This window comes from Phoenix dactylifera, chromosome 8, assembly GCF_051530095.1.
Source record: "Phoenix dactylifera cultivar Ajwa chromosome 8, Ajwa_hap1_PhDact_Kaust_v1.1, whole genome shotgun sequence".
Taxonomy (NCBI): Eukaryota; Viridiplantae; Streptophyta; class Magnoliopsida; order Arecales; family Arecaceae; genus Phoenix; species Phoenix dactylifera.
The window spans coordinates 25,055,744-25,079,211 of record NC_143197.1 but is presented as its reverse complement, the minus strand read 5'-3'; the positions used below and the strand labels follow the sequence as shown (position 1 = coordinate 25,079,211).

The 23,468-nt window shown below is 38.1% G+C and overlaps 1 protein-coding gene and 1 pseudogene across 3 annotated transcripts; one reads left to right on the top strand and one right to left on the bottom strand.

Annotated features, from left to right (window-relative positions):
- Window positions 1–4,408: 4,408 nt before the first annotated feature.
- On the top strand, window positions 4,409–5,137 carry LOC103706328 (putative RING-H2 finger protein ATL69 pseudogene; annotated as a pseudogene).
- An 890-nt stretch (window positions 5,138–6,027) lies between these two features.
- Window positions 6,028–23,036, bottom strand: LOC103706278 (protein FLX-like 3). Of its 3 annotated transcripts, none has more exons than XR_603941.5 (6): window positions 22,896–23,036; window positions 18,832–19,364; window positions 18,552–18,697; window positions 17,771–17,850; window positions 17,490–17,640; window positions 6,028–8,059 (listed from the first exon to the last, which is right to left on the bottom strand). XR_603941.5 is itself a non-coding variant. In XM_008790336.5 (5 exons), the coding sequence occupies exons 2-5, from the start codon at window positions 19,356–19,358 to the stop codon at window positions 17,557–17,559; spliced, it is 837 nt and encodes a 278-aa protein (XP_008788558.1). In that variant the 5' UTR covers window positions 19,359–19,364; window positions 22,896–23,036; the 3' UTR covers window positions 17,315–17,556. The 3 variants fall into 3 exon arrangements, 1 of the variants encoding a protein (XP_008788558.1); XR_015968244.2 differs by having other exon boundaries at window positions 6,538–8,059; window positions 17,485–17,640; XM_008790336.5 differs by lacking the exon at window positions 6,028–8,059 and having other exon boundaries at window positions 17,315–17,640.
- Window positions 23,037–23,468: the final 432 nt, after the last annotated feature.

Below are 23,468 nucleotides of genomic sequence, written 5' to 3'. Positions count from 1 at the left end.
AGAGTCTTTTTTTCTTGTTTTGGCTAAAAACGAAAGTATCATACAAAATATATACGGATACAGCTAAAAAAATCAAAAAGCAACATATCTCGGAGAGCACTCAGTAACTCCGTCTCGTCCATCCAAAGACGTATTTCCAGGCGGTGAGCTATAGTTTTTCACTAAATACCTCTTAGCAGGTACCAAATGGAAAATCTCATGTTCTTCTATATTTTTCAGAAGGCCATTAGTTGAAGTTCATATATGGAAGTTGGCCACCACCATATAATTCTAGTGATATGACCTGTCTGGTGCACAGGCGCATGCCCATGGTCCATGGATATGCCAATATGCTAATGCCATGATAAACTTACTTTATGAGATGACTGACCATAGGTGGCCTTCACAGTTTGCAAACTTCCAAACAGATGAGTTTAGCTTAGTAGGTCCAGATGCAGGACCTCTTAACGAAACCCAACGTTTGCTACTGCCTCCTTTCATGCTCTTGGACCCTATTGTGCTTAACATGAGCCTCTTCAAATGTAAATTTGAGCAATGAAGTTATGCCTCCTCACTGTTTTATTTCATCCCCTTGCTTTCTAGCATGGCATTTGATTGGCATTGTATATCAACAAAGTGTTGGAGTTTTAGTTTACAAAAGAGATGAATTTTTAAAAAATAAAATCAAACCTTATCTCCTAAATTTTAGTTGGTTCAAATGCTTTAAAATACTTTCTTTTTTTAGTCCCACATCAGATATATGAAAACAAGTCTTCTAGTCCTATGAAGCCTAAGTCGGGCTTTGGAGGAAATGGGTTGGTGACCACAAATGCACGTACATGCATGCTTGGTGCAGCAGGCTATATCATGCGCGTATCTTTTGACAAGCCGTGCCATGTTTAAAATGTTACAACTGTTTGGAAGAGAATGTTGGTTTCCAAATTTTTGGAACCATTGCATTATGCGGCCTCGGTTATCTGGACAAAGTCTATAAACAGACTCTGGGTCTAATTCTTTGGGATATCTAAATATAATCCAAATTCACCTATACATCCACTTTGTTTGGTACAGAGACTCTGATTCCATATTTTCTGCTTTTCATCTTTTTTTTGAGCAACTGAAGAAGTTATTCAAATCAAAACTCTGGTGATCGTGCTGGTTAGAAGAGGAATAGGCTAAGTCGAATTATTGTTTGTTGGGAATAAGATCGCTACGTACCAGCATGTAAGAGACGAATTACGTTCTTAAAGCTATATTCTCATATGCCTCAATCTAGATTAACTTTCAACCAATTATTTTATTAAATTTTGTGGATATAAAATTTTAATTTAATTTATTATTTAAAAATAAATAGCAATTTTTAGGGCAAATTCCGCCAACATAGATCTCCTGCCTGACTTTACCGCATCGGCAAAAAGTGTGATTTGAGTAATCAAAAAAAAAAAAAAAAAAAAAAAGCCCCCTTGGACGTGCTAAGGCAAGGCAGATGCCACATCAACATATAAGAGTTGCAAGTGAAATTGTTCAACACTTCTGCATCTCTCTCTTCTTCTAAGCTTAATTGGAGATAAAGTTCTAACTTACTAGAAGTAACTCCTTAGGTTAAGGGTTTTCAGGTGATTTATTGACTATAGTTCCACATCTTATCAAACATTTTCTAGCTGCTTTTTTTTTTTTTGCTAAAAAAAAAGGGAGCAGGGGGGAGGAAGGGACAAGCCCAACCCCGCGTAGCAGCCCCCACTGGGCCCCCCACCCCGCCAGGAGAATGTTCGATGCGGGCAAACCGGGTCGTGTGTTGGGCACGCCGACCTATTTTACTTATACCCTCCCCACCCGTGAGCCGGCTCGGTTACCCGACCCGACCCTCCGTGTGAGTACGTCACACCTGGCACCACCCAGGCTATCAGCCGACCAGTAGCACTTCCAGACCCCGTGTCCAGGCGTGGAGCATTCGGTCCCCAAATTTAATCGGCGCCCGCGCGTTTCGAACCTGGAACCACTTGGTTGGAAGTAAACGAACCTGGAACATTTTCTAGCTGCTTCCTGTCATGCCATTGTTTAAAGGATTGTTGGTTCCTTTCTGTCCAAAATATTGTGGGTTATGATCCATTCATTTAAAAACTGGATGGTTAAATCTATGGAATTGGAATTTCTAATGTAGAAAAGCTTCCAAGTGTTCATAGCATTCAACAAGTATCACAACCTATCTAAAACATTTACTGAAATTTTCAAATTCTTGAACCAACTCTGCCACACCTGTTTTCTTTTTTCTTTTTATGAAAAAATTTCCATTCTTCCACTAAAAAAACACAAAGAAAGGAAAATAAAAATTCTCATTCAACATTATCTCAATTTTGAAAATTTTGGACTTCATTTTTTTTGCCTAGGATGATAAAATGACAAGTCGGCATCTAAGGAGAATCCAAGCTTTGTGCAGGCTAGGAATTTCCTAATCCTTGTTATGAATTTAGGATTATCACATGGAAACCATAAAATCATGGATGTGAGATCTAAGGTGCTGATTGGGTGCTTAGTGGGGATCTGAGATATAGAGTGAAGAAGATGTTTATGTTGAAGCTTCTCTAATCTCTGGTCCCTCTTTCTCTCTTCTTCCTCCTTTCCATCATCACCCCTTTCTCCTTTTCAGATAGATGAGCACTATTTCCTTTGTTAAAATTAGATGCATCAATTACTATTTCCACCCATATATTATGTACAGAGATCCAGAGAAATAAGAACCGTTGAGCAGCCAAATGTCCCTCTCCCTCGTTTCCATGTTTCCTTTTTTATCCCCCCGAGGATGCAATGCAAAAGCTTGCTCTGACCTCTGAGTCGAGTAAATTTGGACACACAAGTCGTAAAGTTGGGCTTGAAATCATTAACTCGAGCATGGGTCACACGCAGAACTCGTTTGGTTTGCGGGAGTGGGGTGGGGAAAAATATGGTCGATGGAAGGATAATATATATATATATATATATAGTTGAATTTTTTTAAAAAAAGAAAAAAATAGTTTTTTTATGAAAATAAAATTTTTATATTTTATGAAAAAAATCATATAACATGTGAAAAAGTTCAATTTTCACCGACTGAGAATAAGAAAAAGTCTTTTTCCAAAAATTTCCTTCAGTTTGTAAATAGAATTGGATAACATTTTTTTCTTTATTAGAAGCATAACAGTATTTTACATAATTTTTTCAAAAAAATAGATATTTAAATCATTCTATAATATGTCATTTTTTTATTAACTAAATATATAAAAATTACTTTTTCAGATATTATATATTCAGGCATCAGATTTTTAAACAAATATTTTAGTAAGAAACAATTTTTTTCTGCAAACTATATAAATCCGGATCGTTAGACATTACAAATCACAGACCCTTTTTGAAGTTTGGAGAGGGTCCGGATAATGTGTTAATCTTTTAAGAGGCCAGCCAAGCTATTACTAGACTTAGTAGCCTGTATGAAATCACTAGTAACTATATGTTTCAGCCCTGTCTGCAAGGTGGAAGACTTGTCTGATGATTTATATGCTATTTGAGAAAATTAACAGCAGTACTTTATGTTTGACTGCCATTTGAAGATCAATTTAATAACTTTCTCACACAATTTGCAAGCATATATTTAGTCCTTTACACGTAATAAGGTCCATTTCGACTTATAATTAGTCCATGTTTCCACACAAGAAGCTGTTAATAATATCTGCTTCTTATGGGGCAAAAGAGTCATGTGATTTTCAACACCGAAATGCAAATTTAGATAACAAAAGCCATAAATTTTGTTTAACAAATAGCAAACTCTTTAGTTGAATTGCCACTCGAACACATCCCTACATATTTAGGTAGAACAAAAGCATCAGCATCTTTCTTCAAGCATGATGCCAAACATCAGTAGACACTGATTGTTTGCTGTCTCAGTTGGTAAAAATATCAATCATTCGAGTTTAAGACCCGATTATATTATTTTAATAAAATTTATTAATATGATTTTAGTAATTCCCCCATCTAAATATCCTTTTATGTTGTGTTAAAAAATATAATATATTAGATAAGCAAAACTTTTGTCTCCCAAAAAAAAAAAAAAATTTATGAATGGTGGTGCATATGAGGATATACAAGTCCATGGAATGCCTCAACATGTGCTCAAGATTCGTAATGCACATCCAAAGATCAAAATTTTTCAGGCACATGAACATCCAAAGATTTCCGATGCCCAAACAACATGCATTCCAAGTTACCAACCTTAAGCTAACTTCTATCACTTCATTATTCTGATGATGGCCTAATTACCCTCAAGACTGTGATGCACCGCCAAGTTCCACAGGGGCATTCTGGGAACAAAATTTCCCAGCATTTAATACGCGAGGCAAAGCCTTTAATATTTTCCAGTGTCCTCCACCAAGCTTAAACTCTCTCTCTCTCTCTCTCTCTCTCTCTCATTCTCATTCCGTATATGCCCCTATGTCAGCAAATTCCCTCTCTGCTCCTCTCCCCTCCTCACCCTCCTCCGCAGCCGACGTCGGCCTCGGCTACGGAATCGCCATCGCCGTCGGCCTCCTCGTCCTCGTCTCCACCATAATGCTCGCCTCGTACGTCTGCGTCCGCGTCAAGGGCAGCGGCGATGGCCCCCGCTCCTCCGCTGCCTCCTCCTCCTCCCCCTCCGCCGCCGCCCACGGCGACTCCTCCGACGGTGGAAACCCCTCCGATGCTGCCGCCTTCGTGGGGGTGGGCCTGGACGGGCCCGCCATTGAGGCCTACTACCCCAAGTTCGTCCATAAATTTGGCGGCGGGGCGGCGGCGCCGGCGGGGCCGTGCCCGATATGCCTGGCGGAGTATGAGGGCGGGGAGGCGCTGCGGCGGGTGCCGGAGTGCGGCCACTGCTTCCATGCAGCCTGCGTCGACGAGTGGCTCCGCGTGAGCGCCACGTGTCCCCTCTGCCGGAGCTCGCCGGTGCCGTCCGTGGCGGCGACGCCGGTGGCCACGCCGCTCTCGGAGCTCATCCCGCTCGCGGTCCACGCCAGGTGATCTCGGCGGCCGTTTCCGTTGGCTTGGAGATCGTTTACTTAATGCGCTGTCGCTGTTTCTATTCTTTTATATCTATTATATTTAGTTTATTTTTATTTTCTTTTTTTTCTGAAAACAACTTCTTTAACTATATGTTTAAGTCAAGCTTACAGTTAATTAGTTTATATTTTACTCAAAAATTTTGTCTCTACTTTATAGATCTACATCGGCTTAGATCTCACAGTAACCAGTTCACTCTACTTCCTTTGACTCGAGGCTATAAAAGAAGTAATAAATAAAAAAAGGTACCCGGGGGAGGTGGAGATGGCCTCCATTTGCTGGTTAAAAATAAAATTATCGTACCATCCCATATCAAATAGACTATAGCCTATCAGTATCAAATTGGTATACAATCTTCAGTACATTTTACAATTTTGTACCAAGCTTTATATAAATATTGCAACAGAATGATATCCAATGTACCATACTGTATTGGTGTTAAATCAATATGCATCTTCAGTATATTTCATCATCTCATACCGTACCGGTAGGATTCGATGCTGATAAGGAGAATCTTGAGCTTTTATTGTTTTAATTTCTATTAGAGTGGTCAATGGGGATTCACGAAGCTGGAAGGATAGAAAGGGATTGATGATCTGCCTAACTCGAGTGCAAACTGCACAAAAGATACGTGCTCCTTCCACACGTAATACCGGTTAGTTTGTGAGTGCTAAAAGCCCTCACAGACTAGCAGGGTTTTGAACCGCGTAGACCGTGTCCAAGTGCACCATTTAAGGCCCAAACCCAGCCCAGCCCAGCCCAGCCCAAGCCCATCTGGATTCAACTCAACCATATTTCGGCCCTCACCCAAAAAGTTTTGATTTTGATAGCCCAATGGCCAGCCCCAGCTCATTAGGAGCTCCAAGTCCGTGGAGGAAGCATGAATAAGCGGCCACAAGGTGGGAGGAGGTGCAACTAATTCATGCATGGTGTTCGTGGATGCCTCCATTTCGTTTCCAGGTACAGTAGTTGCAATAGCCGAAATTTTCTTGCTAAAGGTTCAACATGCATTGAAATGGAGAAGAGGTCAAGGACACCATATTTACAAGCAGCAGCTAGATTTTAGAACCGTCACTTTCGCTATTAGAATCACATCAAAGGGAACTTCCATATTCCCCTTTAATATGCTTTGGAGATGCAGCCTGGTCCCCTCTTGGAACCACCCTCCATTCATTGCTATGAAATCAATCACCCTGTCTCTTAAGTTTTGGCTCAAACGTTCCTATAACATTTCCCTCATCTATCACCATCTTATTGATAAGCTTATCGATGATCATAGTAGATATTTTGAGCCCGCAAATGGATCAGGAAAAGCAAATTGGAACCATGAACTGAATTCGAGCAAATACTCATCCTTCCACCTTATCTAATGCATCTGCAACGTATCGAATTAAATCCCCATTCCTTTATCACCCATGCAGTCTGATTTCATACATATTTTCTCTTATTCTAATATTAAACATCCATTAGATTCTCTTATGCACTTAAAGATCGTATCAGTAATCTCACCTTTCATTAAACCCCTCGACAAAGTTAAAATCGATACAAAGGATAGAACCGTTACCAACGAAAACGTTCCCTCAAGGCAAGGCAAGTCAGCAGGGGCAACAATCTTATACTTCGTTACCCAATGCAATTAGATAAGATACCGTATCCTATATGACGAGCTCTTTGGGAGGGACAGAAGGCAGCGAGGACCGTGATAAGGTTCCCAGAATTGGACCTGTCACATACCAGGTGCACAGAACGACTAAAATCTGGGTCTCTCTAATGGAATTCTGATTATGATCCCAACAGCCCCTATCAGATCAAATGTTCTCTAAGTGTACTGCTGTCCTCACGGTCAGCCCATTCTCGAGATATTCCATGGACAACAGAGGCAAGATATCCCACGAAAACCCCTGCAGACTGTCAAACTTATCAAAATACAACCAGTTTATATTATCTTCTCATTCAATCTTTTTCTCTCACACTATTGCACCATAAACGAGCTGTTTCAGAACACAGATCACGATGGAGCAACCTCACTAAATGTCCGTATCCAGGATCAAAATAGCACACCGCAGATTATTGCAGGAGCATAACCTACGCAAAGTTCAGAAACTGCAGCAGGAAAGCCAGCCGGTCAGCGAATGGGCAATTCTTCACTTCCGACTTGGGGCAATCATTTAAAAGACTGCACCAGACTAACAACAGAACTAATGGATGAGATGGAAATTGCAGGCATGTATCACTTCTCAGTATTCTAGACTTCTGAGAGCTTTTGTTCTGATCTTGTGAGAGATCTACGTAAGAATCATAGTCAGACTTTCAATCTAAACACAGAACAGCATCATACACACAGGAAAGGCACGTTGCACGACATCTCATGCCGAAACACACTTTGGCGGTAGGAGGTACCCAGAACAACTCCACCAAGAACAACTCTCTTTGGACTGCTAACCAAAGTAAAAACCATCTCATATGCGACCCAGGCATCTTGTATGGAAAAAGAACACCCTTGCGTTCCGGCTTTCGGTTCCTGTTTAAGTCGAGTTTCTGCTTCAATAAACTTGCCAGCTAGTTTATCAACAATTAGGGATCCACGTTTAAAGCAACTGCCAATCTTCCATTAATGTTCTATCTCAAACCATTAAATCCGGCTTAAGTTTCAGAGAGCTTGTAGATCCCCCCATCCCAAAACCTTTTTTCTACCTTGTCCGCCAAGCATAGATTGCACAACTCCAAGATCTTGGAATACTGCGAATCAACCTTCAGGCAGTGTTGATTCATCCTGTATATGAAGTATCTAGATTTTCCATCTCCTGTATATGAACATACCATTCCAATTTTTTATCTCCCTGCGAGGGCATCATGGAAGGCATTAACACACCCATCAAGGATCTATGAAAACTTCTTTTCCAGGATACCACTGCATTTGTTTTGCTTCCTAATTCTCCCAGATTTTCAAGTTAGATCTAATTTCTACTCTCTCAAGGAAAGAAGGATCCCTCAATTCGTACCGAGGGCCTTGAGCCTGCAAAAGAAGAAAAGACAATCAGAGAAATTATGATGGAAACCAACAAATTTGTGATGTCAATGGGTTCCATAACATTAATACAAAATTCTTAATACTCGATTAACAGAAACAAATATAGACAACAGCTTCAACAGGTTTAACATGGTAACAAGAAAGGCTAGAAAAAGACAACATGCAAGCATCATAGTGTACAACTCTGCAGTATTTGAAGAAAACAAAGATGCAGCAAAAACCTATTCAGCAATTTCAAAGCCTATAGTTTGGCCTCATGAAGATGTGCCTTCAGAGACAAAGCAGAAAATTTTACAGTTACTCATATGATATTCTTGTTATATGAGTAAACGTCAAATAGTAGGAATATTTTTTATTCCTCATGGCATTCCAGATTATTCAGCACACATTTTATTGCTGATTTTACATAGAATATACCAAATGAATGTTGTACTAGTGACTCAAAAAGTTTATTAAATTGAATTGTGACTAGTACCATCCATGTGGAAGAGAGGAAACATGCGGTCAGTAAACTTCATAGGGAAACATAAGGATGAATGTCCTTTTACTCCACAGAAGCATTATTATTGAGAATATCAAGGTGGAATAACTTCTAGAAAACCAAAAGTGAGTATCCTCTGACTACTCGTAGTCAATCACAACCAGCTTTCTCTTTTGCATACTTCTTTAACAAATATCAGTAATTGAAGCTTGGAGTGAAATTGAAAAATGGGGGAAGCTGTCATTGCCTGGGCGATACTTTAATTCAGTTATGTATTCTATCAGTCACATTTTCCCTTAAAAATGTTCTGACAAGTAACCAATCCATAAATGAAAAAAGAGCTGCAAACCCATAGACGCAAGCAGGCATTGTACCAGACAAGGTAAGAAGTCCAATCAAAGCCAATAGGCAAGTTGCACTGTGCCATGCTCACAAGTAAACCCAATAAACTGAAGGCCCAAGAAGGAATTTTTAAATCATTGAAAGAATATTCTAAAAGCAAACCATGGGGTGCACATAAGCTGAATATGGATCACTAGTACTATCAATATTGTAAGTAACAATTTCAATAAAAAAGAAATTGTTTCTGATTTATAAAAAAATTATTTATGTAATTTGCCGATATTCCCACTTGATAGATTTGTTGGCACAAATTGGTCTTTTGAGTCCATACAAATTTCTTTTTTTGATTTGACAAAAAAAGAGAGCAGTCACGAGAGCTGAGCCATTGCAAACTTAGCACACGTTTTTTGATTTAAGAGCCAAATAAGTAGCCAGAATTACTTAGACACTCACATCTTAAATAGTGGCAAAGTAAGAATTGATGGAAGAATTTTAGTCTCTTCGAGTTTCAATCTGCTTGGTGACCCAATTACGCATGGATGCAAAGTACACTTAAAGCATTTTCCATAAGCAAAAGAACTGGGGGAAAAAAAGAAATAGACTGAGGGTTGGCTCAAAACCACCATAAATGTAATTAGTGAAAAAATAGCCATCAAAATGAGGAAGGACCTCTATGACTTGAAGAGGTGCAAAGTCTGATCTTAATATGGTATGATTTTTGGGATAAACCATTATGCTGTCCAAATGGTAGATGAGGCAAACATGATCTCACATGCTAGAAAACAGGAGATAGACAACCAACAATCAGGATGCTGGAAGCTTGGAACCAATTAATAAAGCAAATGAAACAAATCACAATGGCTCTGATAAATGTCACATAATCAGATTGCTGGCAACAGATACAAGGTTTTGATGCTCCTTTCCCATCCCAGGCAAAAGGTTTGCTAGGTACTCTTTCATCCTCTTACGAAAAAGTGATGTACAGAAGGCAAACTAGATATGCAGGTGGCAAGGAGCCCAAACTAAGCAAGTGCAAAGAAAAATGAAAGAAATCATCAGCCATCACATGCTGCAACATTTTAGACACTAGAACATGTTTGCAATCAGGAACATCTCGCAGGAAACACTTTCACAGAAGCCTATTAATAGTTTGCAAAAGACTAAAAAGAAGTGCATGTGAAGCATCCATATAAGTTCATAATTACAGGGAAATGGATGGCAATTAGATACTAGAAGTGTAAAATCAGTGATAAAATGAAATGAAACGGATATTCAATTGTTTCCGTATTTCTATCAGTTCCATACTTTTTCTCAATGCTGCAACTATGATTCTAACTCAAACATCCTGCTCGATCTGGGTTACTTTTCTAAATGAGGCATAAAATGGTTAAAATTGCCTAGACTCTGATTTTTTTTTCTTAAATCTCCTTCACACATTTTTCTGCTTTTCATCTCAACTGTATCTTGAAGACACCTGATCCGCAAAAGATTGTCTGATACAAAAACTCATTCCTCAGCAGATCCTAAAAAGTAAAAAACCATCATCAAGACTCCTATATATCTCTAATAGATAACAAATGAATGGCAAAGCAGCCTCTGTTCATAATATTGGAGCATTCATCTTCAGCATGTCATTAAACAACTAATTTTTTTTCAAATCCCCTCAAAAAAGTGCAACACAACCACCATAAAAAAATGTGGTACTCACTAATCGGACAATTCTAAAGAAAATATATATCCCTTTTTTAGGGGGTGGGGGTGTTGGTTCTGAATCTCCTCACTAATGATTAGTTTAGAAGAAAATCCAATTGCATTGACCAATCTGATAATCATTTAGAACACCTTGATCAAAGTATTGCCAATCCAAATAGGAGATCACACAATCAATATCTGGCCATGCTACTGTCGCATGGCCTCTGATCCAAGGCATAGATGAACCATCTCATGGATTAATACATATAAGAGAATTTATTAATGTAAACAAGCAATACAAAATGGTGCATGTGCCTGCCCATGTGCAAGCTCCCAACCCCAAAACACCCTACACACATAAAAGAAGAAAGAAAGAAGAGAAGGGGGCTTCTGTCCCTCGAACTATTTTAAACTGTGCATGATAATGACTTTCTATGTACTTTGTCCTAACAAAGTACATAAAAGAATTTATTATTGTAAACAAGCAATACAAAATGGTGCATGTGCCTGTCCATGTGCAATCCCCCAACCCCAAAACACCCTACACACATAAAAGAAGAAAGAAAGAAGAGAAGGGGGCTTCTGTCCCTCGAACTATTTTAAACTGTGCATGACTTTCTATGCACTTTGTCCTAACCATCTTGTACTGCATATTATTCCTCGGTCAACAAAAAGACAGCCTCCTGCTCCATGTTGCCTCCTTTGCTCCATGAGAAATTTGAATAGTGAGTAGACTACCCAAAGCAGAAGTTTGAACTCCCGACTTTAAGGGGAACATAAAGAGACGATTGACCAAAACCATTCAAGGAGGTCCTTAAGACAGCGCCCGATTCCCCTTTCTATGCAATGTCCACAGAACAATCAAACTACCATAAGGTATCTCATCTACAAGTTTAGTTTTACTATCAATGTCCTTTCAAGTTGTTTGCACTATCATCCATCATCAGTTTTATGGAAGAAAATGAGGTTGCTACCACTCTTCTTCAACCACAACCTTGGATTTCAATAGACAAGCTAGTTTACTCCTCTATCTGTTTTACTAATATCTCAAGGTGACATTTCCATGCGACACACTAAAGGTTAACTCCTGTGAGTTTCCATTTTCCAGCATCAATGCATGTGGAATTCAACCCACACTAAAATCCCATACTCCATTGCCTGAGAGAATTATTCAAATCCCTAGCTTCATCAACATTGACAAGGTCCAAGATCTGTCCCTTGGTCCAAAATCCTGGTACCCATCTCCAGCCCTTAGGTGCAAAGAGGGTTGGGGCAAGCTTAATTAGCAAGCAAGCGAGAAACATTTTTAACAAATGATAATGCATCATCACTCCAAAGCCACCTTAATGAATAAGAATTCACTGCAAATCCTTTTCCAGTTCAGAAAAAAGCTTCAAGAAGTCACAAGAAATGATCTTCAACCTTCAAGTATGCGAAACAACACATTTATTTGAGTAGCAGAATATAATGTATCCACTAAAAATTGTGAGACACTGTAACTGAGAAGCCAATACACTATATTACCTAACTAATGATCCATTAATTATAAACATGTCACACAGCATTACTCAGGCATGGAGAGAGTACAAGTTTCACAGCTTGGGGGAAGATTCAATGGATAGGACAAATCTGCTAGAAAACTTTTGAACAATTGGAAAACAAGATAGTTGCTTTCCTTTTTATAACCCTATCTCGACCCAAGTCCTTATGGTTACCTATACAATCTCCTGGTAAGTTCACTTGTTTTTCACTCTCAACAGCAAAACAAAAAATCATCTTCTCAAACATGTGCATCATTGGCAGGGAAAACATGCTGATAGTAGAAGAAGGTGTTTTTCCTGAAAAAGAAATCTAACCCAACAAGTGCTCTCCGAACCAAGCTAGATAGTCTCCTATCACTAGGCTCACCAACCAACCTGGACTTTGATTTTTTCTTATTATTCTCACCGGAGTAAAAAGACCGGACTTCCATATCCAAGCTTAGCTCAGACGTAGCTTGCTTCTTTTTGGGTGTGAAGCAGTGTCAAACCAAAATACCCAACAAGCATAAGCATTAGCTTTCCCTTTGGCAGTGAAAAAGAATAAAGAAGCCGATTTCATATAATAAACAAACGGAGCAGTAAGTTAGTAGATATGACATTGACTGGATGAGCTGCAATCACATGCTTGCTCGCAAACATATGGGTAAAATAGCAAAATTTATAGAGATCAGTAATGGCCACGGCCCTCCATAAAATCTCTTGGGGAGTTGAATTCAGATCATGTCAAATCCTATACATATATAAACTGAAAGATACAAAAATGATCCGCATTTGATGAGAAACTAGGATGCAGTCCAAATAATGATATTATGTCAGAATTCCAATGTTTAATGCTAAACTGTCAAACCATCACCAGTTACCACCCTTTTAAATAGTGTTGACTAGAAAGAATCTCAAAAGCACAGGCAATACTGGATAGTTAGTTAACAGGTTTGTAATAGTTAAGCCTTAAGAGTGAAAATATGATTTCCCATATGCATTTTCTGCTTATAATACTAAGTGTTACGTAAGAGCATAATGCGAAAAATGAATATCTTTGAACTTTGAGGTGTTTCATTGTGATATCATGTATGCAGAACATTGCACTAATCTGGTTGGAGTAAATTCAGCGGATGATAAAATTAGCATGACCGTGAGTTCTTAATAATCTTGGTAACTGAGAACATCATCCACCCCAGAGAGAGAGAGAGAGAGAGCCTATTAAGTTTCACGAACAACATTCTTCAAACGGTGAATATAAGCTCCCAAATTTCTAATTGCAAATCATCAGACCACAATGATGTATTTTTTGAAATATCATTGGCAAAGATCTATGATATCAAGCAAGACTCCTCTTCTCAGACAGATAATATGAATGCTAACTAGCAATCAACTTCATGACTTTGATTTTATTCTATATTATAAAAATATAATTCTCTAAGTATACATGATACTACGAATGTGCCTGACAAATAAATAATAAGATTTCCTCTTTATATAGTCTGTTGGATCTGACCACAAAGAAAACACAAATGACTGCCTAATCATAAAGTTTGAGATCATAACTTGAACATCAGAATGTTCCTTGAATTAGAATTCCAATGTAACATGGTCTCCATTTAAATTATATATGCTTAGAATTTTGACGTCAAAATGATACAGGATTACACTAGCACAAACAAGTTGTAGCATGTGTTTTATCGTTGTTATGTACCATTCTTTTCTTTCCTCTTGCACTACAGATAAATTAAATGTCATGTAAATAGCAAGAATGTATATTGTTGTTTTTTATATAGTATGCATGTGTGGATATGGCAATCAACACATCCACAGATCATTTATATATAGCACATAAATAACAGAATATGTTGTAATGGAGCTTTACATTGTGGCCCTTTATCTAAAATATGTAGCAGATATGTAAAACTACATGGCTTTAACAAGATATAGATATAGATTCCATGAACAGCACAGAGTATCATATGCAGATTACTGCAGGCCACTATTTTTTGTTAAAACTTTTCAAACGTATTGTCTCTCAACACCGGCAATCTTATACTGATTCTCAAGTTGTTGTACATGTTTTCTTGAGCCTTTTCCTTCCACTTTCAACACAGATCTAAAAGAGATTCTTAATCAGAGCCATCTTAAATCTCCCATGGACATGCCTGTATCGCCTTAATTTTGCACCAATTTATCCTTCATTGTTGTAACTACTCTAGTTCCCCTAGGCTCTAATGCGCTCACTTCCAAACATATCATACTTAGTATTAACACGTATTTAAAGGTGCTAAGTAGTGCTACATGGAAACTTGGCATGGGTACCAAAATGCCAATTGCCTAAGTGTCAGCAGAGGAACCTCAAAAAATCCAATGTGTGCATGCACGCAAGATGCTTATGTAAAAAGAGAAACTGAAAAGATGAAAGGGAAAGGGAGAGATGTTGTTTGAATGGCTGCTATTGAAGTACTTTATAAATCCATTTGTCTACCCTATCTGAAACTATAAGCATAGTTGGCTTATAGATCTGTCTGGAAACAGGAGTGAAGCATATTGAAGCAAGCCAGCTTACCAACTACAAAGCCTTCTTCCATGTAAGGAGCATACAAATCCCTAAAAACCAGTACTCATATCATGACTAGCACCAGGAATGTTTCGTTCTTATTTTTTTTGGGCAGTAAAGTAATTTCAAACAGCCTCTATTATACCTTCAATAGCCTTTGTAAATCACATTGCTTGACTTCCAAAATCTGATCCTTTCAAGTCAATGCAGAGCATGCTGATAGCATAATTATTCATTTTGCTGTCATAGATTTCACTTGCTCTGAGGATTATTTAGTAAATAAATCTTGACTAACAAAAAGTCAAACATGCACTCAAATAGCGAAAGTACACTTCAGATCAGAACTTGTTAGACTCCTCTTCTTCCAAGGTAGATATTTTGGCCATCATATTGGTCAAGCTCATGTAAGAACTCACAAGAAAAGATCTTAATCTCTGAGACTTTTCCAGCTCAAATTGTGGTAAATGATGCATCTTCCATCCTCATGGCCTTGACCAAGAAATAAGCAAAAACAAACAGTGATTCATGAAATTTAGTACAATACATCTGCACTTGCATCAGGAGCAGCAGAAATATGAATAAGGGTACTGCAATCTAGAAAAACATCAGGGTCCAGAATGCTGTGATCGAGAAGCTCTTGTAGAGACTACTTGTAATCAAACAAAGTTTCAAGGGTCTATGCTGAAACTAGTTAAAGCAATTTCTAAACATCTAAAGGATGACAAAAGGCAATCACGGATCAACTAATACAGAAACTGACATTTTTAAGCATATGCAATGGAGTCTAGGAAAGGAACATTATTAATAACCTTATACTCGGCATATAAAAAAAAGTACTTGCCTTGCAATAAGCAGTCAGCTGCCTTCACATGACCCGCATCACTTGAAATAATCCAGGATGATCTCCAACCATGTCAAGCAGATTTATATCATAATGTATGCACGTAGTTTCCATCACTAAATTTTACAAGGCAAACTACAAATTGGATAAATAGCCATTAGAAACTTGGGACAGACTATGGACCTCAAGAAAACTAAAATAATGTTCTCGGTGGATAAAAGATTGATCAAGACAACTTGTTGGACACTTCGATGCGCTTCTGTTCTCTGGGATGCAGTATTCAATCACAAAATCTTGGTTGACAAAGCTAAATAAGAAAATGCAACAAATCTTAATGCTGCTATCCATATTCATTTCGGAAGTATATCCCTATTCAGCCCCTTTAAGTAAAACCTTGCAATGCATAGCTGAATTACCATTGAAAGAAGTGAATAAGCTGAGCGTCTAGCTTTCAGTTAATGGAGGATCACCATCAAGCATATTGATGGCATTTTAGCAGAAGCCACCATCAGATTTTATACCAAGTGATCCTGTTGTGGACATCACCATTAGCAAATTTGCAATTATTTAGCAGCAAGCCAGCAACCATACATATTATACTCTTTATTGGCTCGTAATCTATACATCCACACCCATTTTTCCAGTGCATAGATCTCTCTTATTTTAGCATGGCAGAATGAGAACAGTTTTACCAGACACAATGATGAGATGGAAAAAGATGTGAGATCACACGAACATATCATTTGTACTTAATCTCAAATAAGTTTGCTTGGCTCATTAATTATACTGGCTCTACACTCCAACTGCAACCAAAGGGAAACATAAACCAACCCTACTACACCTATGGCCAACAAAAGAATTCAACCAGCAAATAATAGCTTCTAGCATAGGGTACATCAATACTTGGGTACCTGATGCTATCAAATTCCATTGATAAAACACTATAGGCCACCATGTGCGCTACTAAGCCATTCAGATCTGCCTCTTGAGATACACAGGAATCATCTTAGTGCTTCACTGACCTACTCCATTAGTCCGCAAATAGATAAAACTAACCCACAAATGTATTAGAAAGATAAAAGACCATGTCTTGTTGCTCAATAACACACTGCACCAGCATGATCAACTTGAAGATATAATATCTACCACATCTCTTAAGTGAATCAAGCAGCCCCATTTTGACTATTGAGAGCTAAACCACCGAAAAAGTGATTTAGATATTATCAAAATGATCAAAGTACCAGTTGGATGCATCAGAGGTAAATGTTGATTCCTTTTCAATTGCTTATACCTCAGTCTTTTGCTTCAGAGCCTAACAAAGCATCCAGCTTCTCATCCATGGTTTCTACAGAGTTTATTTTCTGCTACCTTCGAAGGAAGATATCCAAAGAAACAGTATGTTAATGATTATCCAGCCAAGTTGCCCTAAACCAATTTTGCATCTCGTATCTTCTTGGCCAGGGGAAATCAACTAAAGCTCCAATGCTATCAACATCAGACATGGACACCAGATGTCCCTCATTAATAATTTGCCACATTATTGCCTGAAGAGTTAATAGTATAGATCACTATGAAAGTAGCATCACAGACTTTTGATGCCACATTTACCACTAAATAAGCTAATATAATCTGAATATGCTAGCAAATTGTAGAAGCCTAATATCAAAATGAACTACTTAGGTATTAAAGATAAAGTATCTACTTTTATACACACATAACCCAGGAGGATGAATAAGGTTGCAAACAACTACTTTAAAAACTCACACTAAAAACAAGACATGACAATTTTGGATCGGAAATATAACCAGAATATGCCAATGTAGCAATTTAGTTTCACAAGTACTATGAAATACAAAATATAAAGATAAGATCGCATATGAAAATATGTTTAGCTTGTAATGACCATAAGAATCTTCTCAAGAGAACATTGGTGGACCAAGCACTAACTGAAGAGGCTAAGAAATTCTAAACCTTACATATAACCACCATGAGTAAACTAAAGAGCACCCATAAGCGTCTTGGAAGACAGTTCAACTGTCAGTCTCAACGACGTCCAGGGCGAGACTTGTCAAATGCTCCCCGCGGACCAGAACTCCCACCATACATAGGGGCCTTGTCAGCAACTCCCTGATTATCGATATTCAGAACATAAAAATTTAACAAAATACAATCAGTATAATCATGTATACCGGAACCTATACTAATATCATAAGCTAGGAAGGAACTGCCAGTTCTAGACATCTTTGGGAAATCATACCAAATGACGGTTGTAGTTATCCCCAAACGATGAAGCGAAAGGTCCTTCAGGACTACCAACTTTCATCCCATAGGCTCCACCTTAAATAACCAGTAAAGAGAATGAAATTTAGAGAGAAAAAAAAAAAAGATAAACCATGTGTTAGTCGTTGTAGAGAAGATTGATAACATAATCACAGGAATTAGCAGAAGAAAACTAACACGGACAGAAAGCAGGATCACAAAAAAGCAACTACACGTGTACAAGAAATCAGGAAAAAGTACATAAAAACGAGGCCATCATTCTCCAGTTTTCACATCTGAAATTTCAAGCAGTTTGAATAAACTAGCCCTAAAAAGTAAAAAACTATGAGCAATGTGACAGGAAATGCATGTAATAGCTAATTACAAAAAATATCATAATGCACTCTCTTACTACAGACTATTAGCAATGATATGAAATTCCGTGTTCTAGAGGAGTGAAAGAGGTAACGGAGTTACCACTTTTAGCTTCAAATGATCAAAATAGCATCATTTAAACAGTAGCTAACTACAATGTTATAATAAATATAACAAGTCAGCAACATTCTAAAAAATAAATAACCACATTATCAAACATAATGATATGAAAACGAACATAACAAGCCAGCTTATTCCTAATAAAAGATAGAGCAATAAAATGAAAGAAGAAATGTTATTAAGCTACGACAAGCATGCAAATCAGATGGAACTTGCACTGGAATGATAAAATAAAAGCCATTTGCATTCCATTTAAGCACAGGCATTAAATGAAAGAAAACTACCTGCACCCCATGGCCTCCCATCAATGCTTGCCAAGTCAGCCCTCAGCTTTTCAATCTCGCGTGCCATGGACACCAAATTTTTCTCCATTATTTGCCGTTGTTCCATTAGATCAATATTTCCCTTTTTCTCATACTCAAAAGCACTCCTGAAAAGAACAATTTTTTTATATTGCAGTATGCATGTGCTTCCACACCAAACAATGTATATGGCAGGTACATGTGACTCAAGAACCAAAAGAAAAATTATATGCCATAAGAGTACAAAAGTATAGAGCACAACCTAGCTCGCATTAGTTCCTGTCTCAGACCATCAATCTCACTCTTCAAAATAGGGATCTCTTTGTTATCAGTTTTTGCCCTTGTCAAGTCTTGCTGGAGAGTCTGGACCTGACCAACAAGGTCCTGTCTCAAGACATTCAGTTTTTGAATTTCAGCTCGAAGCTGCACTACTTCATTTCTTAAAGGCTCAGTCGCTCTAAGATCAGCCTCTAGCTTCAAGCCTTTCTCAATCAGCTCTCTGCAATGAGCCTCTTTATCAGCACGGATATCTGCCATGACCATATTCATGCGATGAATCTCTTCCTTTGCAGCCATTAGCTCCTGCTGCATAGCAGCACGTTCTTCAACCAAAGCACGATGGTTTGCCAAAAGCCTCCGGATCTCATTCCGCTGCATTTCAAGTTCCTCATACAGGGCAGGATGGGGTGGACGAGGGAGAGGACCACGAACAAATGGCCCTTCCGGCATTTCAGCATAACCTCTCCGCCCATCAATAATATTGCGAGGTACACGACCTCTACCAGCCATCACGTGCTATATGAAAATGATCGCATAAATCAGGACCAAAATTACAATGCATTGAGAGAAGTACATATTGAGCATACGAAGACATCAGAATTGTTGAAAAGCAAACTAAAGTTGATGAAATCTAGAGAAGTGCAAGATAGATCTACCTTCTACACCCGTAAAATTTTAAAGCAACCGACCACTCAATTAAAAAAAAAACAAAAATGCAAATCAGAGAGCAGGATGGATGCATTCATTGAAATCCCTTCGATTAATATCAACATTTATAACAATTAACCATAAAAATTGGCATCCATGATGGATCTACCTTCCGACCTCGTAAAAGTTTAAAGCGACCGACTCACCAAGCTAAATAAAGAACAAAAACGCAATTCAGAAAACAGGATAGATACCCATTGAAATGCTTTAGATTAATATCAACACTTGCAGCAATTAACCATTGAAATCAACATCCATTTCTTCTATTGATATCAACATATAAAATATTAAATACAATCACTTTTAGGAATAATGTGAAGAAAAAGCATAAAAGCTCCATTCTGTTTCCAATAAAATATAAGGAAAACAGTGTAAAAATCAAAGAAGAGAAATTTGAGAATTTTTTGTTTTGTTGCAATTAAAAAAAAAAAAGACAGTCACAATCGTTGGCCTTGTCCATATGTTTTCTCAAATGCCACTTGCATAGGAGGAAAAATTTCACGCCTCTTGCTAAAATTAGGAGTTAGAACCTATATTTTCTCCTTCCTTTATCTTGAATTTTCACCTAATAACCAAGCTTTGGGGAGGTGAAAAGGTTTCCATTAACCTGGTTTTCATGTACCCATCAGTTTGCACTAGTATCAAGCACAAATAGACACAATGAATATGGAATCTCGCCCTTATTATTTCAGCTGATATACACCAATTTATCTCAAGATATCAGTCAATACAATTTTAGTATGTTGGCTAAGACTTTTAATACTTAACTTTCAATCTTAGATAGGTTTTGTGATTATTGAATATTAAAAATCAAAGCCTTCAAAAGGCTGTAAATTTCAATTTACTTTATTGGCCAATAGTAAATATTAGCTCAGAGTGTCTCCGATCTTTCCAAAAATTTCAAGCCTTCCATCTCAATTAAGATAAAATCGAGATCATGATTCATCTTGGCATCAGCTAGGGGTGCAAATGAGCCAAGCAGCTCGCAACCTACTCGAGCTCGACTAAGATCCAAGCTCAACTCGACTATTACCAAGCTCGAGTCGAGCTCAAGTAGCTTGAATAGTTTTTCAAGCCGAGCTCGAGTAGCAAAATACTCGGCTCGAAGGCTCGCAAGCCTAGTCGAGTATATATTTTTTTAATAATATTATATTTTATTTATAATATATTAATAATTTAATATTTTAAATTATAATATTTTGTTATATTTTGTTTTAAACTATATCTTTTAATTATGACCAAGGCCCGAATTCGAGCTTGAACTCAAGCTTGAATATGGCTTAGTTGATATTTGAGTCGAGTCGGGCCTATCGCAAATATTGCGTTTTTTGATCGAGTCGAGTTCGAGGTTGGATATCAAGGCTCAATCAATCTTGAGTCGAGTTTCAAGCCCAGGTATTTTGAATCGAGTCGAGCTCGAGCCTCTAGCTACTCGACTCGGCTCGACTCAATTGCACCCCTGGTATCAACCACAAACCAAGATGGTCAATATCTTGGATTTAAAGACCTTACCTATAAGAAACTTTGTTTTCCTCCACTTGGCAGCCAAACAAAGCCAAGGGGGTCAGATCTGAGTTCAATGTTGCTCTAACTAATATTAGCTTCAAGTCACGAACTTAGGCTTCAACCCAATTCTTTCACTAGATCATGTCCAAATACCAATCAAGCTAGGACTTGAATTGATTTTCATGGACTAGATTGGATTTTTCATAGGTTCATACCTTTTTTCTCCTTTAGGGGTAGCTAGGGGTGCTGAATAAAAAGGCGTCCCAATGCACGAGGATCTCAACAACAATGAGTCTAGTGAAGGTCAGATGTATGTGGCCTTAACCTCACGTGTGGAGAAATTGTTTCCATTTTTTGAACTCAGGACACCCAAGTCAAACTAGAGCAAACTTACCTTTGCGCCAAGGCATGCCCTCTAATATATTGGGGTAAGAGAGACTTGAATTCTCGACTTTAGGATCACTTGCCTAGCCATGCGCTAGCCAATTGCACCATCACCCCACCGATAGAGGATGACTGACTAGCAAGTACAACTGGATTAGTCTCTTGTCGTAATGGAGGTTTGGTTGCAACTTTGGGGCCCACACCAAATCCATAAGATTTATTGCTGCATTTATGTAGATTGCTATCATAAAAACTGATCCACCTATTGCCTTAGTTAAGCACATGCTACCAGCGCTACCACTTTTTCCACGAAATAAAATTAGGGGGAAAAGCATTCCACCTTCATCATTTGAAGAGAATTTAGGGGGAAAAATCAATCCGCACCTAGGAAATTTCTAAATAAAGAATAGATCTGAATGACTGAGTTTTGTTCGACCAACTTCCCTAGATTGAATTTGCCGTGGACCCAACATCTATTTGACCAAAAAAGAACGAACAAAAATTTAACTAGAGTTGCACATAATCTGCTTTACATTGAACTAAGCAATTCAGATTCAGAAAACTTGACGACAACTATCAAAATGATGTATACCTTCATGATAATGAAAAAAATAGCCAGTCATTAATATTAGCCAGTCTTTACATCAATATCTCATATGCTTTGCATTTGAATCAGCTGATCATTCTGGAAAATAAAAGAATAACTATATATCTTTATTTACAATTATTAAAAAAAGGAACATAAAAAAGTTATTTCAGAATGACATTGATTTTGCAAAAGTACAAATCACTCCACCTTCAACAATTGCAATAAGATGTCACAGGTAAATTTATATACTCATTGTCCATCAGTTGTGGTCATGCACTGAGACTGAAATTTATCAGACATTTTTATTTATTAATTTAGCAACAATATGATATTAGCAAAGTTTCAGAAAGGAGATGCGCTTCTTAATAAAAATAAGACTGCGTTGCACGATCCCGTGTAACCATAAATGAAACTTGAGATGTGGAGCAAAACAAATAAGTCACTCTTTTGCGCCGCCTTGTGGAAAAATAAACACCACGCTTTGCTCCCATTGAAATCAAAAATCATATTATGTCTTTAAAAAAACCATAATCAGATGTCGCCCGTCTTCATGGCTATGCTTGCTGCTTTATTTCATCTGTGTTATTTATTCACATAGATCTTTAGAAAAATCATATCAAATTTTTCCTTTTACAATAAGAACTGCTCAAGGGCATCATCTTAAAGTAATCTTTGCTAGGGTTTGCAAGAAAATCGAACTCATGGACAGATTGAACAAAACAAAATTCACCAAAAGAATAATAGAATTCATGACGCATTCCTCTACAAGCGAAGCAAGCAGCGATAAACGATCTGAAACCAAAACATGAAACGATTGTGATAGAAGGAATTGAAGAAAGAAAAAGGCTTGCGAATCAAACCGGGAAAAGGAACGGAGAAGCGAGGGAGAGGATTTTTCTTGAGCCGAGACGGCAGAAACCCTAGCCTGCCTCGGATTGTTTGCTTGTGAGCTGTGTGTGTGGGAGGCAGCCGATGCCCGGTTCCTTTATGGGGGTGATCAAATATATTACCGACCACCGAGGGAGGTCCTTCTGCTACTAGTGGTCGGGTCGGGTTCGGATTCAAATCCGACCCGAATCGGCTTCTATAGCGTGGTGCTGATATTGATGAGCCGGTCGGGAACGGAAGAACGGGTTGGATTTAGGTCAGACCCAAGAAAGATCCGAATCCGACAGTAGTGGTATAAATTTCTCTTATGCGACTCGACAACTCACAGCTCTCTCCAAAAAACTTAAAAAAAAAAAAATGAAACCATGAGAACCAATATCATAGCTTTTATCAAGCTATGTATATATACATGGAGGTAAGTGGTACTGCCAACTGCCACCACTTTGAAGGGTTTATTTGAGTGGGTTATGCTTCTGTGCCTGAGCCATTGTATGTCCTTTTATTTTCTGATCATGTTGGCTGCATTTACATCTATCACGTGTGAG

Excerpts from the sequence above, each read along its gene's own strand:
- LOC103706278 (XM_008790336.5), bottom strand. The coding sequence starts at position 19,358 with ATGGCTGGTAGAGGTCGTGTACCTCGCAATATTATTGATGGGCGGAGA. Across the intron at positions 17,851-18,551 it reads TGGGAGGCCATGGGGTGCAG|GTGGAGCCTATGGGATGAAA; the intron begins GTAGTTTTCTTT and ends TGGTTATTTAAG. Across the intron at positions 17,641-17,770 it reads ATAACTACAACCGTCATTTG|GGAGTTGCTGACAAGGCCCC; the intron begins GTATGATTTCCC and ends ATCGATAATCAG.